The sequence below is a fragment of the Palaemon carinicauda genome, chromosome 39 (genome assembly GCF_036898095.1).
Source record: "Palaemon carinicauda isolate YSFRI2023 chromosome 39, ASM3689809v2, whole genome shotgun sequence".
NCBI classification, from domain to species: domain Eukaryota; kingdom Metazoa; phylum Arthropoda; class Malacostraca; order Decapoda; family Palaemonidae; genus Palaemon; species Palaemon carinicauda.
The window spans coordinates 17,444,224-17,459,985 of record NC_090763.1 but is presented as its reverse complement, the minus strand read 5'-3'; the positions used below and the strand labels follow the sequence as shown (position 1 = coordinate 17,459,985).

At 39.0% G+C, this 15,762-nt stretch overlaps 1 protein-coding gene across 4 annotated transcripts in view; it reads right to left on the bottom strand.

The window, feature by feature from the left end:
• Positions 1-15,762, bottom strand: part of LOC137631042 (zinc finger MYND domain-containing protein 11) — a 202,189-nt gene that overhangs the window by 113,518 nt on the left and 72,909 nt on the right. For 3 of the 4 annotated variants that reach the window (XM_068362612.1, XM_068362611.1, XM_068362613.1), the window contains exon 2: positions 12,685-13,143. The exons of the other annotated variant lie outside the window; for it this stretch is intronic. In XM_068362612.1, coding sequence (XP_068218713.1) covers positions 12,685-12,895 — 211 coding nt within the window. In that variant the 5' untranslated portion in view covers positions 12,896-13,143. The remainder of the gene's footprint in view (positions 1-12,684; positions 13,144-15,762) is intronic. 4 annotated transcript variants of the gene reach the window in all.

The window sequence follows — 15,762 nt, the reverse complement described above, 5'->3', positions numbered from 1 at the left end:
TTAGGTAATAATTTATCTATTTCATGCAAGTATGCAAGTACTGTACAGTTAACATACCAGCAGAGTAGAAGTGAAAACTGTATCTTTCAAAACCTTAATTTTCTTGTACAAAACTATTTTTGAAAATATAGCTCAAGTCATGTATCAAATGAAAATGTTAACCAGCCAATGATTCAGTGATAAAAACATGTCTATCCCTCACAAACTGTAACACTTCTTGTGTAGTCTGGCCTATGCTGTGACACACCAGTGGGGTTAAATGGAAGCAATCTGAATTATGAGTGACACATGAAAAAAAAAAAAATTTGGTTTCACTACAAACCAATCACTTACAGCCAGGATAGTAAATTAAACAGGAATGAGAGAACTGGGACCTACGGGATCAAGTAAGAGCCCTCAGGTAAATACAAACAAATATAAAGTATATATATATAAAAAAGGGAGTCATAATCAAGGGCAAACTCCTGAACAGTACAAAACAATTGTAAGTACAAAAAAAATAGTGAGAAAGACTAATAAAGCTAAGCATTCACCCATCATGAAAGGTGCAGTGATGTATGACCTCAAAAAATTTGCCTAGGAGGATGGACTACAGAGATGAAAACAGAGAAACCTCAAAATCAAGAATTTATAAAGGGAAACTGTTTTTTTCCTTACTATACAAACCTGCGTCCATTAATACAAGTTTGGTTTCAGCAAAGCTCGAAACTCGGCTGTTAAAATTAACGAGGTGTTGGTGTTTATTGGTGGGTGGCAGCCAAAACCAGGCCTCTGCCACCTTGCTGAGAATCAACTTTGACCATCACCTAAGCATTGTGGTGTGGAGGAGGTGAGATGTGTACCTTAAATGACTCGTGTTTATATAGTTAGAAAAATACAAGTTCATTTTAAAATCTTTAATTTGTTTCCGCATGAATAAAAGCCTTTGTCCTTTAATTGGAGACTTATCCTTTGGAGGGAAGACGTTCCTATGACCATACTGGCTGGTGTAAAATCATAGGATGTAAGGATACTTGGACCTGGAGAGATGCAAGAGCGTATACTCTAATCCACATCCTATCATCCAAGTAAAATTTAAGATGATAGGCTCCAATTCTTACTATAGACAAAAGGTCATGGAGGAGCCTACTGTAACATCTGAAATATACTGTACAGCATTACTGTACTACTTTAAAGTGATGGGTTTACATTTCTGTCCATCTTCCCCCTAAAAAAGAGGATGGAGTAACATTTCTATCTTAAACTATTGTAAATAAATTAGAATACCGCAGTTGCTCAGTATGGTAGCCTACCAGCATCAAAGTCCAATCCCACTATATAGTGGCTTGACCACTGCATGCCAAGAAAGGGAAAAGAAGAGGTTAAAAGGCCACACATTCCAACTATTCTTAGACTAAACTCCCAACTGTTTTCTTAAACTAGGAAAAATGTATCATAGGACTTTTGGGTACAATCCCGCTGGCAGTGGGCTGTGAAGTTTGCCTGGAATTTCCACATTCCTGGCTTCAACACTTGCTCAACTGACAGGTTCTTCCTAACGGGCAGGACTGCTCGAAGCTCCTCATGAGCATACTGTAGACAATTCCCATACAGAGGAGAGATCTAAGCTCTTTAGCCTAAAGACCTGGCTCAAGGCTGAGTGACAGCTTTTTGCCACTAAGGGTGAGAGGAGCTTTTTCTGCAAAGGCAGATAAGGAAGGCTGCTACCCCTTGTATAGAGGCTTCGACTATAGACACCATTTGCAGAAAAAGGACAACTTTGCATTGTAGACTGCCAGAGAGGATCTGCAGAGATATTCAGACATCTCCAGTGCAGTGAATTATGAAAAGGCTAACACTCGGAGGAGACGCCTGATAGCCTCCACCCGTGAAGTAAAAGGGATGTTACAGAGTTGTGTTGTGTGTGCAGGTGTGGCTGGGAAAATAGGTTAGGTCATTTTGGGCGGATCTCTTGGTACCTCGGTCAAGAGCATCATGTTGTCTGGGTACCACTCTCTTGTGGAAGCCACAAAGGTTGCTCTGAGGTTTGGAGTATTCAGGTTCTCCCATAGAAGGGCATCTTCTATTGTTGCAGCCTTCCTTACATCTCGAGGGCATTTGTCTATGGAGAGGCTCCTGCAAGGCCTGACAGCTTTTATGAGTAAGTCTTCTGCTGCTCCATTTTCTCTTGTCATCCCAGCAAAGGAAGCCACTGACAAGACCACTACACCCAACTCCAAGTCCTGAAGATGCAGTTGATCTACGATTTTAACCTTCCTCTTTCTCCCCCTGACTTGACTCCTTCAACCTTAGCTTCTGTGGTGGAAAAGAGCAGAGAGTGGTTTTTAACCTCCTCATGTCAAAAGTATCTCTAGCTCCCCGCAGGAAATCAACCTCCCTTGATGGAAGAAGGCATACCCTCACCTCTTCCAAAGACAAATCGTGTAAGAATTTCCATCGCAGAGGACGATAGCTCTTCCGTAACTCCATGAGAGACGTGTGCGCTCACCTGTTAGCACACATTCATCTGGTCAAGAGCACTCATCTCTTTTTGCATTCTCCCTTGTTAGTATGCACACTCTAGTTAGCTCACCCTTATCTGATCCTGAGCACTCACTTGTTCACATGCACTTGTCTATTTGCATGCGCTATGTTTTTCACAAACACTATCCAGTTAGTGTACACTCATCTGGACAAGACTTCTCACATTTTGGCACACACTCATGCTGTATGTGCACGATTGCTCACCTGTTTGCATGGGCTTGTCTATTAGCACACTCCTGTTCGTGTGCTTGCTCTTCTGCTAACGCATGCTCACAAGATCCTGCACTATCAATTACTTGCAGGAAATCCCTGCTGGCAGGAATTCACCTGTTGTGGAACTCATTATTGTTTACTCAAGCTCAACTAGTAGCGAGCACTCACCTGTTTGCATACTCTTTCCTGTTAGTTTGGGTGCTCCCCTTAGAGAATGCTCACCTGTCCACCCAAACTTATTTGTTCGCTCGCACAGTACTGTCGACGAGCAATCTCTAATTAGGGAACCCTCAATTGTTCATGGGGACTGGTGTGCGTGCACCCTCCTGTTAGTGCACACACTTCTATTGGCACATCCTTTCCTGTTAGATCACGTTCATCTGTTAGCAAACATGTACCTGTCTATGAATTATCATCTATTTTTAAGCACTTATCATCTATGCATGCAGGCTCACCATTCAACATACAATCCTAGGGAGGATCCTCAAGCGTAAAGTATTATCCACGCAATTGATTTCCTAATTTCCTAGTGGTGCATGCTTCCAGTCTCAGGTAAGGTCACCTTTATGCCACCCTCCTTCAGAGTGCATGTTCGTCGCAAAGGAGAAACAAAGAATCAAGGGGTTGAGAAAGACACACAAGGGAAAGATAGCAATGCACAAGATCCCCAGATAAGAAGCTACATGATAGAAGAGACAATCCTAAGGCACCATGAAACAGTTCTTCAACAAACTCTCTCAAGTATTCCTTAAGTGATTGATAAAAACACTCCTCCAACTATGAAGAAAGACTTAGCACAAGGTTTCCACAAAGCCATTGGAGGTATTCCTCATCTACAAGGAGGGCAAACAGCCTAAGGATAGATTGGTCTGAAGGTCTTCTCGACATGACCGAGTGATCCCTTTAGAGGCTCTATCTTGGGTGACAGAGTGAAAGCACAGGAATGAAGGGCACCCCAAAGGTACCAAGGTCAGACAGGAAGCACTCAAAACTTCAATGACATCATTCAGAGTGGAGTAACTCTTCTCCCCTCCCAATGGGTGAGGAGTCCTTGGATATGATCAACACTTCTGTTCATGACTCAGGTCTGACTCCAGGAGAGGCAGAGAACTCCAAGACTGAATTAATGTTCCTGAAGGTTTTGGTACTCATCAGATGGGTCAGTATGTTGGGAAATGCAAGCAGAACTTCACTAAGAGGAAAAAAGATCCTACTAACCATCTGTCTGGCATCCCAAAAGGATCTAACCAGGAAAGATGCTCACATCTCCGGCAGGAGTAACTCACTACATGTGAGCCGCTATAACAAGATTTTACCATCTATATTCTACAGGCAAAGGAATTTTATGTGGCAGAAGAGGCAATTCCTGCACCTCTTCCAATGGATACAGCCATCACAACACTGAACGAGGCTAGCGACACAACCCACAATCTTTTCCGCATACAAATCTGCTAATATGAAAACTATACCATGATGAGCTCCAGGTAGCCTCCTGGTTATACCACTGGTTAAGTATGGTAACTTTGCCTTTTCTCAGGATCTATTAAACCTTGAGAATGAAAAAAAATTTACAGATCTACAGTAGCTCTGTCAGGGGTGAAGGTAGTCCCCTTTCTAGCTCACCAGTCTACTAACCAGTGGACCAATTGGTTCTCAAGCAGAGGGATATAGCATCACTTAAATACTAGAAACAAATTTGACAGTGGGAAGCACTGGCTCCCAGCCTAAGTATAGAGCTCTTTTCCCCTGAAAAAGTAGAGGGAACAGTTGAAAGTGGAGGAGGACCACCCAAGACTCGCTTCTCCATCGAGCTGTCAATTCTAAGAAATCCTGAATATCAAAATCAACACCAAAGAAAAACGTGCCAAGGACGGAAGTGGTAACCCAGGTAATGCCATGTGGGATCACAAGTGGTGTCAACTGTTCCATCTTCTCACAGTGAATCCATTTTGCATGAAATAAGAATCTACCTGAATTAAGCTTGAGAAAAAAAAAAGCTTGGTCACCAAAACAGGACCTCCCGTGGACAGCATGAAAACGACATGGAATAGATTTTTGTTTATTGCAGGAACAATGGCACTATTTTCAAAACAGAAACATCAAATAATGAATAGAATTGTAAAGCTTCCAATTCATATGATTCGAATTATCTTGTTCCTGAAAAATAAAATAATGTATAATCCCAGCATTTACCAGGTGTAATCGCTCACCTTTTTAGAGGTAAATATCTCTTTCTACATTTCTGTTCGTAATGAGTGGCTTTATATCAGGTTTGTGTACAAATAAAGTAAACCAGTTAATAACAGTTAATGTTTTCATCCAAACCATGACCAGCAAATTGATGACGCCAGAACAACCAACGATGCCAGACACTGACAAATCTCCCTGCGAAATCACTGCCGCTGTCTCCATCCACCTGCCTTCTTTCTCAATACACAACCCAGAGGCGGAAACTATCTTCAGGTTAAAGACAATCACATCATCTTCACAAAAAGCTGACGCCGTACTCAAATTCCTACCTGACAGCGTCTTTGAACAAAGAGCAGAATGGTTAGCCAAGCCAGGCACCGTCACATAGGAAACTCTGAAGGCTCAACTAAGCCCATTCTTCAGTATGCCCTAGCCCTAACAGCCCGAAAATTTCTGGACAACATAGGTATGGCCATATGAGATCAACAGCCCTCGCACATCCACAAGCAACTCCAACGATTGAGAACAATAAACTTTACAGATGCCCAACAAGAGACAAAGCTGGACTTGGTATGTAAATCCTCCTGACGAGGTTACTAATGTATCATATTAGGACTTACTTACAGCGTCTCATGCAGCCCTCAACAGTTTGCCAGTGGAGGCATTCTACAGGCAATCATTAGCAATATCCACAGGCATATTTCAAGATCTAAATGAACCTACCATTTCCTCTTAAATCAATAAAGTAATAAAAGAAATTCTTCCAACACGAAAAACATATACCTCAGCCAAGAAATGCTATGTCTCTATAGAACATACCAAATGCACATTCATATGATGTCCTCAAGTAAATATGAGATGTGTGTACCTGTGGTCTGAGAAATGAACCATCCCACCCCAGGGGTAAAGAAGAATGCTCGAAGCTCCCCTTGAACATAAATTGCTCCCCTGAGAAGGATAGATCCAAGCTCTGTTGAGGTACTTCCTCAGCAGAGGCATGCAAGGAAATCTGTGATCTACTGAATAGTGTTTTGGCCAAAGAGAGACATTCTCTACAGCCCCCACCATAGTCTCTCTCATTTGAGGTCTACCCGAGTACTAGCAGAATGGCACACCACTTGACATGGCGCCACTCCCGAATGTTCCACTGAAGGGACCAGGAAGATTGACAAAAATGTTCCCCTCTATCTGGATGGTGTGAGTACTCAATCCCTAAAGGGAAATTTTACCTCGAATTGGATTGTCTGAAGTATCTGCTATACAAGGTCCTCAGCCCAGCTGACTTGGGAAACATTCAACAGGTGAGCTACGTCACTCCCGCCAGGAGGAAGAAGGTGACTTCAAGGCCTTATGGTGCTGGTGACTAGTGCATGTAGGACCAATAACCTTCTACTGGTGACACAGCAGTATCTGTCACACCAGGCTTACATTCTGCTTGACTGACCCCAAAAAGGAATTAGTCCACGAATGAGCACTGTTACTTACTCCTGATGGAGGAGAGTGACTCTAAAGAACAAGGACACTCCTACTATTCATGCTAACATGTGAGTATGTGAACACTGCACAAGAGCGTGCCTGACCAGATGAGCACTTCTGATCATGAGCAGGTGAGAGCAGCAAAGTGTGCGAGTGAAAATATGGGAACACAACCCATTAAGAGGAAGATGGCATGAACTCTCAAGATCTGATGAATGTTTGCTCAGGGATGAACAGGAGTGCCTTGAAGAATACGGGCTTACAGGCGAGTGTGAGCATCTTGCAACATAACAACGAATAGGTGAACGTGTGATAGCGCTAACAGGTGAGTGCAAGTGCTTTGAATCATGAGAGCTTATAGGTGAGTACATGGTTGTGCCAACAGGAGAGTGCACCCCAATAGGAAAGAGCATAAGCGCAGATGAAGGGTCAGGCTCCGGAGAATGCTCAATAACAGGAGTGTGTCCTCTATTGGGGTGGGATGCACTTGCTCATTGAAAACAGGTCAAGATCTGGTGAATGTGTGCTAAACGGTTATAGCACAACAGCATCGGCAAAAGAACAAGGTCTCTCAAGAAGACTAGATCTCTCTCGTGTCTTTTGACAAAAATATTTTGAAGAATATTCTGCAGAGGATGAGGGTGTATATATCCTCGCTGTTGAGGACAAACTTATGGGGGAATTTTCCAGGCTCTCTCTCCACTTGGTCTCTAGGAGACATGAACTATAGTACTGGCCTTTGAGCAGGACGAGGTTGACCGAATAGGGCTGGGCAAAGAATAAGGATAAAGGCGTTTCTTACTCTTACTCTGCCAGACCTGAAGGGGTCACATCAGCCTTCACCTCTGCTGGGAATATAGAAGGAGTGGCCATGGAGGAAGCTCTAGGCTTTATGATTGTTAAGACTAGCATGAACTTACTCTGTTGACTGGAAAACTTTCAACCATAAGGAAGACCACAGAGTCCTTAAGGAGTAGTCTTCATGGGGTCACTATCTGAAAAGGAGATATCCGGCTCACTTCAAATTAACTATGAACTACCTTCCTCACTAGGGGAAGCAGATAGGGCCACTCATCTCAGAGCTTGTCTTACCGTCACTCCGCCAGGGAGCTGGGAGACGCGAAGGAGAGGGTTCAGATGCCCAAGTCTATCTATCTATATACCAAGGCACTTCCCCCAATTTTGGGGGGTAGCCGACACCAACAATGAAACAAAACAAAAAGGGGACCTCTACTCTCTATGTTCCTTCAGCCTAATCAGGGACTCAACCGAGTTCAGCTGGTACTGCTAGGGTGCCACAGCCCAACCTCCCACATTTCCACCACAGATGAAGCTTCATAATGCTGACTCCCCTACTGCTGCTACCTCCGCGGTCATCTAAGGCCCCGGAGGAAGTATCAGAGATAAAAGAGAGAAACTTTACAGAACTCTTCAATTTTGAGGAGGAGCCCGAAAGAAAAGTATCCCATTTTGAAGACAGCCACACTTTACATTCCTTGCAGGGTGATGACTTTGCAGTCATGACCCCTGCAAGAGGCCAGCACAATTAAAGGCAGTCTACTTAGATCCTGCTCATAAACGTTCCGTATCTACAACCCAGATGGCAAGGAAGATCTGCATGCCTACAAACGATTTCTCCATTTGTCCAAGCAATCTGCAAATTGTAAAACAAAATAAAAAATATACAAAGCCATGTTACGTCACACCAAGAGTACTGTACAGAACATCTGTAAAACTTAGCAGTTGAAGTCAAAGTGGCTACTCGTTGCATCAGTAGGGGCGGAGCTTCCCACTACACCCAAGTATCTACCAATACCTCGTCATCAATTTTACCAGACGAGATTCCCGCTTCACTCAAGTCATAATCCTCCTATCAAAGAACGAAGGTTTGTATTTGTGTAAGAGCAAATAAGAAAAGATCAAACAGTTAAGACATAAAGGTGGCAGCAAGTCTATGCCTGCCATGGCCAAAGACAAAAGTAACTATTCTGTGACAGGCAGGTGAGCGGGGCTTTTCCCTTGCGCTATCTGTCGTTAACCAACTACTGTACCTTGTTAACAATTTAATGGCTTTTCCAATGTCACTGAAGACATATCTCTATTCTAAAAAGTAAAGTTTTGTATATTCATAGGAACAAGCCAGTGCTATCAATCAAATGCTAAGTAAAATCATAAAATAATTATGCTAATCACTTTTATCAAACTTTCACACATGGACTTCCAAGGAAAGCATCAAGTAAAAAAAAGAATTAGCTGTTGATGAAATGCTGAAACACTACTATACTATGATAAGAATCAGTATTAAAACGGGCTCTCATTAGAAAGCATACATCTGCTAAGATACACAACATGCCACCTGTAAATAAGGACTTGGAATGACATTTCTCTGACTTAGCTACCTCATGACCCAGGTGATTTTAAATATTTTTCATTTGGATATCAAGTCCACTTGTTCCAAATAATTATAATTACATAAGGCCAACTGATGCTAAAATCCAGACCTTGGTAAATTCAATAATCAAAGAAATGGTTATAATACGCCATCATGATAATGATAACACAAATATGTAACCAGGTTTGAAATACCATATTCAAGCTGCCAGTTATAATGGCACTAGTAATAAACAATGGTGAAAAGGAATTTCAATTTTCAAGATAAAATACAGTATAGTAATGATTAATACATAACTAAATATAGTGGTTGTTCCTATATAAAATATTTCTTTATATTACTTATGAGCTAATGGCCAATTAAGGACATAAATCCTAATGGTGTAAACAGTTGAAACTGGTTTTGAAAGGTCAGATAACAATTAAGATCAAGTGACATCATCTCTACTATGTGATCCTGTCTGATGACCAGATGTAAATAACAAACGGGGTTAGGTGGACTGTTATCACTGTGACGTTATCTATTTAAAAAAATCTTGTATACATTTATATGAATTGCAGAACCATTTACTGATGCCAAATAACTACTTAAGAGGTAGCCCATTAATATTAGAACTTAGGTGATATTAACATTTAACCATAGATAATGAATAAGTTGGTATTATTGTATTTGTAAACTTATTCTGTTTCCTCCTTGTGCTTAGATTAGAAGTTAAGATGGCTTAGGTACTACTTTATACTCTTGCAAATACTACAAGTTAAGTTTGGTCACTAACAATGTGTGGCTTTAGGACTAGTTATATACTTGTATCAGTATTATAGATTTGAGGAGAAGGTTATAGTACACTAGTAGCTACTACACTATGCACCGATGAGTGAAATCTTTCATACAAAAATCAAGTTAATGTTCTGTTATTTCCCCAGTTTCTTGGATATCATATCACTGGTTTTACCATGAGGGTAACAAAATGCTTCAGTACATGAAAGATGCATTCTATTTCTCATACTCAAGTCCAACTGCAAAATGCTTCCTTTAGCCGACAGAGTTTTCCCTTGCACCTCCATAAAGCTGACTCCTATCTATCTATCTACCAAGGCAATTCCCCCAACTTTGGGGGGTAGCCACAACAAAAAAAAAGAACAAAAGGAGTCTTTTCTTCTCTTCGCTCCTCCCAGCCTGACAAGGGATTCAGCCGAGTTTGGCTGATAATGCTATAGTGCCACAGCCCACCCAATTCCGTTACCCACCAAAAATGAAGCTTCATATGCTGAATCCCAAAAACATGATCTGATAAAAAAATAATTCTCTAAACACTGTTCCCTCAAACGTAGTTGATTATCTCTAGCATCCCACTTTAAATGTATGCATTGGCTTTACATCATCAAACCAGCCATTCTTAACTTTAAAATTATGAATTTCTAAATACTGCGCAACATTAAGGCAGTAAGAGCTAGGCAAATTATCAAAAAGATATCCTATCCCACACTGAAATGTGTTTTCAAAAGATACAATGAGTTATCAACTTCTTTAAACTACTGCTGTGCAGTGTTTTGTATGCACTAGGTGTCAAGAGCTCACAAGTGGACAATTATCTTTTACACTACTGGAAAAAGGCTAATGTTGATAGGCATCTATTTTTTTTCCAATTAGAGTGCATCACTACACAAGGAAATATAGTATACAAAACAAACACACCGAGATGAAATCTCACAGTCCTTATGTAGCTATTTCAAAGATCCTATAGTAACTGCTCCTATTTTCAATACTTAAAGCTTTGTTATACATTTCTATACACACTTACAAACATTGAATGGTAGATAAGTACTGTATAGTATATACAAACCAGTACCTAGTAATGGCTATTGATTATGATATAGTGATTAACTAACAAGAGACCTACAAAATTCTCCAATACAAAAAGTTCATTTGTACTACTCTTATTTGAAAAAATTAGTCAAGTTCCTATAATTCTGTTATCTGACAACATACAGTACATACACAAACTTTAAAGATAGAAAACATTTGAATAAGGTTTTAAAGTTTTGCTAAGGTTTAATAATCATATTTCTTAATAAATTGATAATAAAAATTCAAATATTTAACTTTTAAATAACTTGGCTTTCCATAAAAAGTTAAAAGACCTTTGAATGACAAGGCAACAAAATATATTTATAAGTTTTATCACAAAACCTGATAATCATTGAATATGAGTCAAACTCAACTTAGTAAACATCTTTCAATCAAGTAATTGAGGCATGATCTATCAACCAGAAGAGTATATGATTTAGTTTACAAACTAGCTCACACCGACAGATATTTCAGATAGTAAGTGCAGAGAATAGAATAAGTAGTTGGAAGCACTGATCACTAACTTGCTAATTGCTAGCATGAAATAGCTAGAAATATTGTACCAACATTTTCAACAATTTTCAATGATCAACAAAGAAAATCTAAAATTCAGTGAATACCAAAATGGAATAGACTAAAGGAAGTTTACTTAGCTTTTGCTATTCAAAGAACCATTACTACAAAAATGGAAAATAAAAATAAAAGAAGGGAAATAAATGTGCTGTCTGATTTTTGACAGGCCCTCAGATAATCAAGACCAAATTCTTACTTCAGAGAAAACAGAGTACCCACACAAAAGTCTTTCTATTTAAAAATAAATTCACCAACTTTTCTCTGGCCCAAAGTTGTGAATTTTTCCTTCTTGATTTGTTGGTTTTCACTGCTTAAAAATGTCTATCCTTTCTTTACAGGTATATTCCTCTATACTATATCTCTCCCCAATTCTTTAACTTGTTGGTCTTGGCTGGATAAGTTAATTACGCTGCACATTCAACAAGTATTCTACACAAAATTCAAATATCAACACACATATAGTATACCTTTTATAAGACTTCCTTATGTAGCCTCACATATAATGACAACATAACTAAGTGTAGTGCTAAAATTCACATTGGAAAATGCTTTAAAAATTAGTTACTTAATATAGTATTTTGATGTATAATGTTCTCCACTGGCAGCTGAAACACATATATACAGTACCCTACACTGTACTACAGTATGTAAATAAATTCCTCTAAGTAAAAATGAAAAATATGTATATACCCAAGGCACAAAGTTTCATAGCTGATAAAATGTGTTTATGTTGTGTCTAAGTCTCATGAAGAATCAACGTATCATACAAAGAGCCAGTGATGTTCACAAATCATCAGCCCCTCATCAACTCTTCCCCATTCATAAAATCCCAGGTTCATACATTATCCAGAGAGAAAGTCAATTTTGAAAGATTTGAAATTCAAAGATTGATCATCAATTAACCTTATTAGTAAAGCAGTTCTAATCCATGCATTATTAGTACCCTGTCTTGCAAATACTGCATTATTGAAAATAGAGCATTCTGTTAATACTGTACATGAATATAGTTTTATATTCAATTATGAAGCTAAAAGTTATTCATACACCATTATGAAAAACCAGAGAGAAAGCTCAAAGCCTTTTTTGAACAAGTTTCTAACAGAGTGAACAGTATTTGAATTGTAATGTCTAATCTTTACCATCAAAACATACATAATATGCAGATTCCATTTTGTAAGAAAAAACTATGCAATAGCAACTTCAATGATTGTTCTTAAATTTCTTTTCTTTTTCAAAACTACTCCACAATTACTTTTACCAAATCACAATTACTGTATGTACTTTTATTTGATTATCTTCAAGAAAACGAAACAAAACAGGTTCTTTTCCTCTAAAAACTTATCACTCACTTATTCTCATCATGAACACGGTCGTTTTTCGAGATTATCTTTAACAAATCATAATCTATCAAACATTTTTGGAACTATAGGACTGCAAACTAGATTTGATATATGTATGAAGAAGCTTACCTTCAGCAATGTGATGTGAAAGTTTGGTTCTGACATCTAAAAGATGTTCCATTTTGTACAAATATCTAATACTGTCTATAATATCAAAACCTGTAAACGTAAAGTTTTCTGCCTTTGATTTATCTGCAAACTCTTGAGATTTTTCAGGTATGTTCTCTATGTCACACGATTTGCCACTAATCTCTATCATTGATGATGCAAATAAAACCATGATGCGCAATTTTCTTCATTCCTCTGTATTTTTTTTTTCTAAGTTTTTAGATTAGGCAGACTTTTAGGACACCAAAACTAAACTCTGCATGCAAGTCCCTTGAAGTGCTCTGAATGTAGTGTACAGAAAGGAATGGAGAAGCAAGCGTAAACTAGGGGACGCCCCAAGCAGAATCATGATGCAAATACCAAACCTTGCAGGACAAGCCTAAGGGGGGTGAGTACTTAAGACATGCACACTCAATGAATCTGAAAAGAAACAAAACAAAAACAAACTTTTACTAATGGCTAAAAAAACAAATGGTGCTTTGCATGAAATTACAAACTGTTCCATACAGCGTCTTTAGCAATGAATGAATGGATGAACGAGCAAAAACTTCTCAATACTACTGCAATAGAGCAAAGGTTGTCCTATTCTTACTTAATAGTATTAGAAAGATAAGAATTGTGTGATGTGTGATAGTGTGAGCAACTATCAAGGCATCAAAAATATTTCCTCGTCTTGCATTCTGCATGAAAAACCTATTATGAAATTAGAATTTCCTACTTTTGTTTACCCCATGAAAAATATGAATATGCTCTCATGGTTAAATTTGTAACAACCATACATACGAATTCGTCCAAAAGCATTTCCTACATATAGATTTCCATTTATAACAAAAAACTAAAGCTTTATTTTACATCACTTCTTTATATATATCATACGGAATCATGAGAAAAAGAATGCATAATGGTAAAAAAAAAACTATCTAAGCAATCAAACATTCTAAAACAGGTCTCAAAACAAAGATAAAATATTTTCTATCAACAATAATGGCAAGCAAACGTTAAGATGAGATTGAGTCATTCTCCCATAAAACTGCATGTAAGTAGTGTACAACAGAAGATTAAGAAAAAAAATCAGTGGTGGATGAATTGATATTTAAATATTTCCAACATCTTAAATTCAGTCTTTTTTATATCTCTGAAACTTTTTGTAGGGACTCATACAGAAATGACAAACTTGGAATTTGTATTTTGCCTAACTATACAACCCTAAGCTCTTTATTATGGAGATATATGTTAGCGCAAGCTGGCAAATGGTTATAAAACATTTAATGAGGTGTCAACAACCATTCTTATTGTTACCAGTGATAGCAGGGAAAGTACCTGGCCCTAACTCACTCACACCTTTTTTACTTTAATGGCAGACAGGACTTTCTCCGGTGGTAGGGTATGGTGGATAAAGTATGATTAAAGAGCTCAGGTTTGCATAGTTACAAAAAATACAAATTACTGTACTTTCAAATTTTTTATTTGTTCTAACACAAATATAAACCATTCACTCTTTACTATGGAGAGACTACTATTTATTGGGTGCAAGTCCCTTCAACTGCCTGAAACTTTTTGACCAGGGATCATTGCATACGAGCATGATAATGCGAGGGATGAGCATCCTGACACCTCGTAAACCAATGGCCTGACAATACTAATGGGTTATCGGACTGTGCAAAGTCATTATAAATGTAAGAACGTAACAGTGATTGTCATGGTCTATGTATAATTCATAGGTTTGTGAATATAAACAAAATAGACCAGATATCACAACTTTCCCTCTGGCGATTGGGGACTTGAGGGAATATAAAAACATATTCTAGCTACATACCTGCAGTCGAAGAGATCAAGCTGACAGGATCTTTAGACAAAATGCTTTAAGAGAGGGGAAGATTAAAGAAAGGGAAAAGGCTAGTCAATTCCTTTTCATTCATGCCAGACTAACACCGTGGCCTCTGTACTCGAACGACTGCTAATAGTCCTAGGAGGAGCTATGATAGCTAATCCACTCGCTGTTCAGCTACCACAGGCCCTATCATAATAGGTCTTGTGTGTTATGTTTTGCAGGTATAGTAATGGGTAGTGAAGGTAGAGTGACCCTTCCATATCCACATCATCAGTACTTGCATCAAAGAAAAGTTCTTTTTGAATCTGCTCATCATGAAACTAGAGTCATTTTGAGGTAGATGGTGACTGACACATTATTCTTCATGCTAAGTTAAACTACTAGAATCCTATTTCTGAATTTCTCCTTGATTTTTGGGTGAGATCCTTGAGTTCATCTTAGTAGTGCTTCACAGCTCTTGCAGTACACAAAAGCAGACAAACAGGATTGTCAGTTCTGATTTTGAATTTAGCAACAAACTCAGGGATGAAGCTGACAAAGACTTGCCCCATAAAAGAAAATGGGCGATGTCACAGGGGAGCCCATGCATCTCGCTAACCCCTCGGCAAAAGTTAAAGCGAGAAGAACCATTTCCCGAGTTAGATCATGGTTCAAAACCCAAACCACTCGTAAGTGCTCTTTTCCATGAAGGTAGTCTCATTTCCGACTGAGGGCAAGTCTGTTCAGACTGCGCATGAGTATGGACAGCCCTAACGAAGAGGAAACAGCAACCCCTCTCAGATTAAAGACTTAGCTTGAGGCTGAAGGATAGATTTTATCGCTGAGACTGAGCAGAGTTTTTCCTCTCGGAGAAAAGGCAAGAATTCCGTAATTAGCGGTAGTGTGGTTTCGAGTAGGAAGACAACCCTTCTACTATGCTGACCACACAAAAACGCCCATTTTGACGGGTAGACTGAGGTCAGGGACCTCCCGAGGTAACCATATATCTGTTTCACTACTAATTGCAAAAGCGAAAAACCTCTCTTAAGTGAGAAGATGCTAGATACTCTCCATACAAGAAGTTGTAAGAATTCCACTGTTTGATTGTAAGTCTACATCACATTGCTAAGTGCTGACAAATCACTAGTATTGTACATCAAAACTCTCAGGTGAAATTAAAATCAACCTTGCACCGCAATCAAAGGTCGCTGAGAGCTTGGATCTCATGC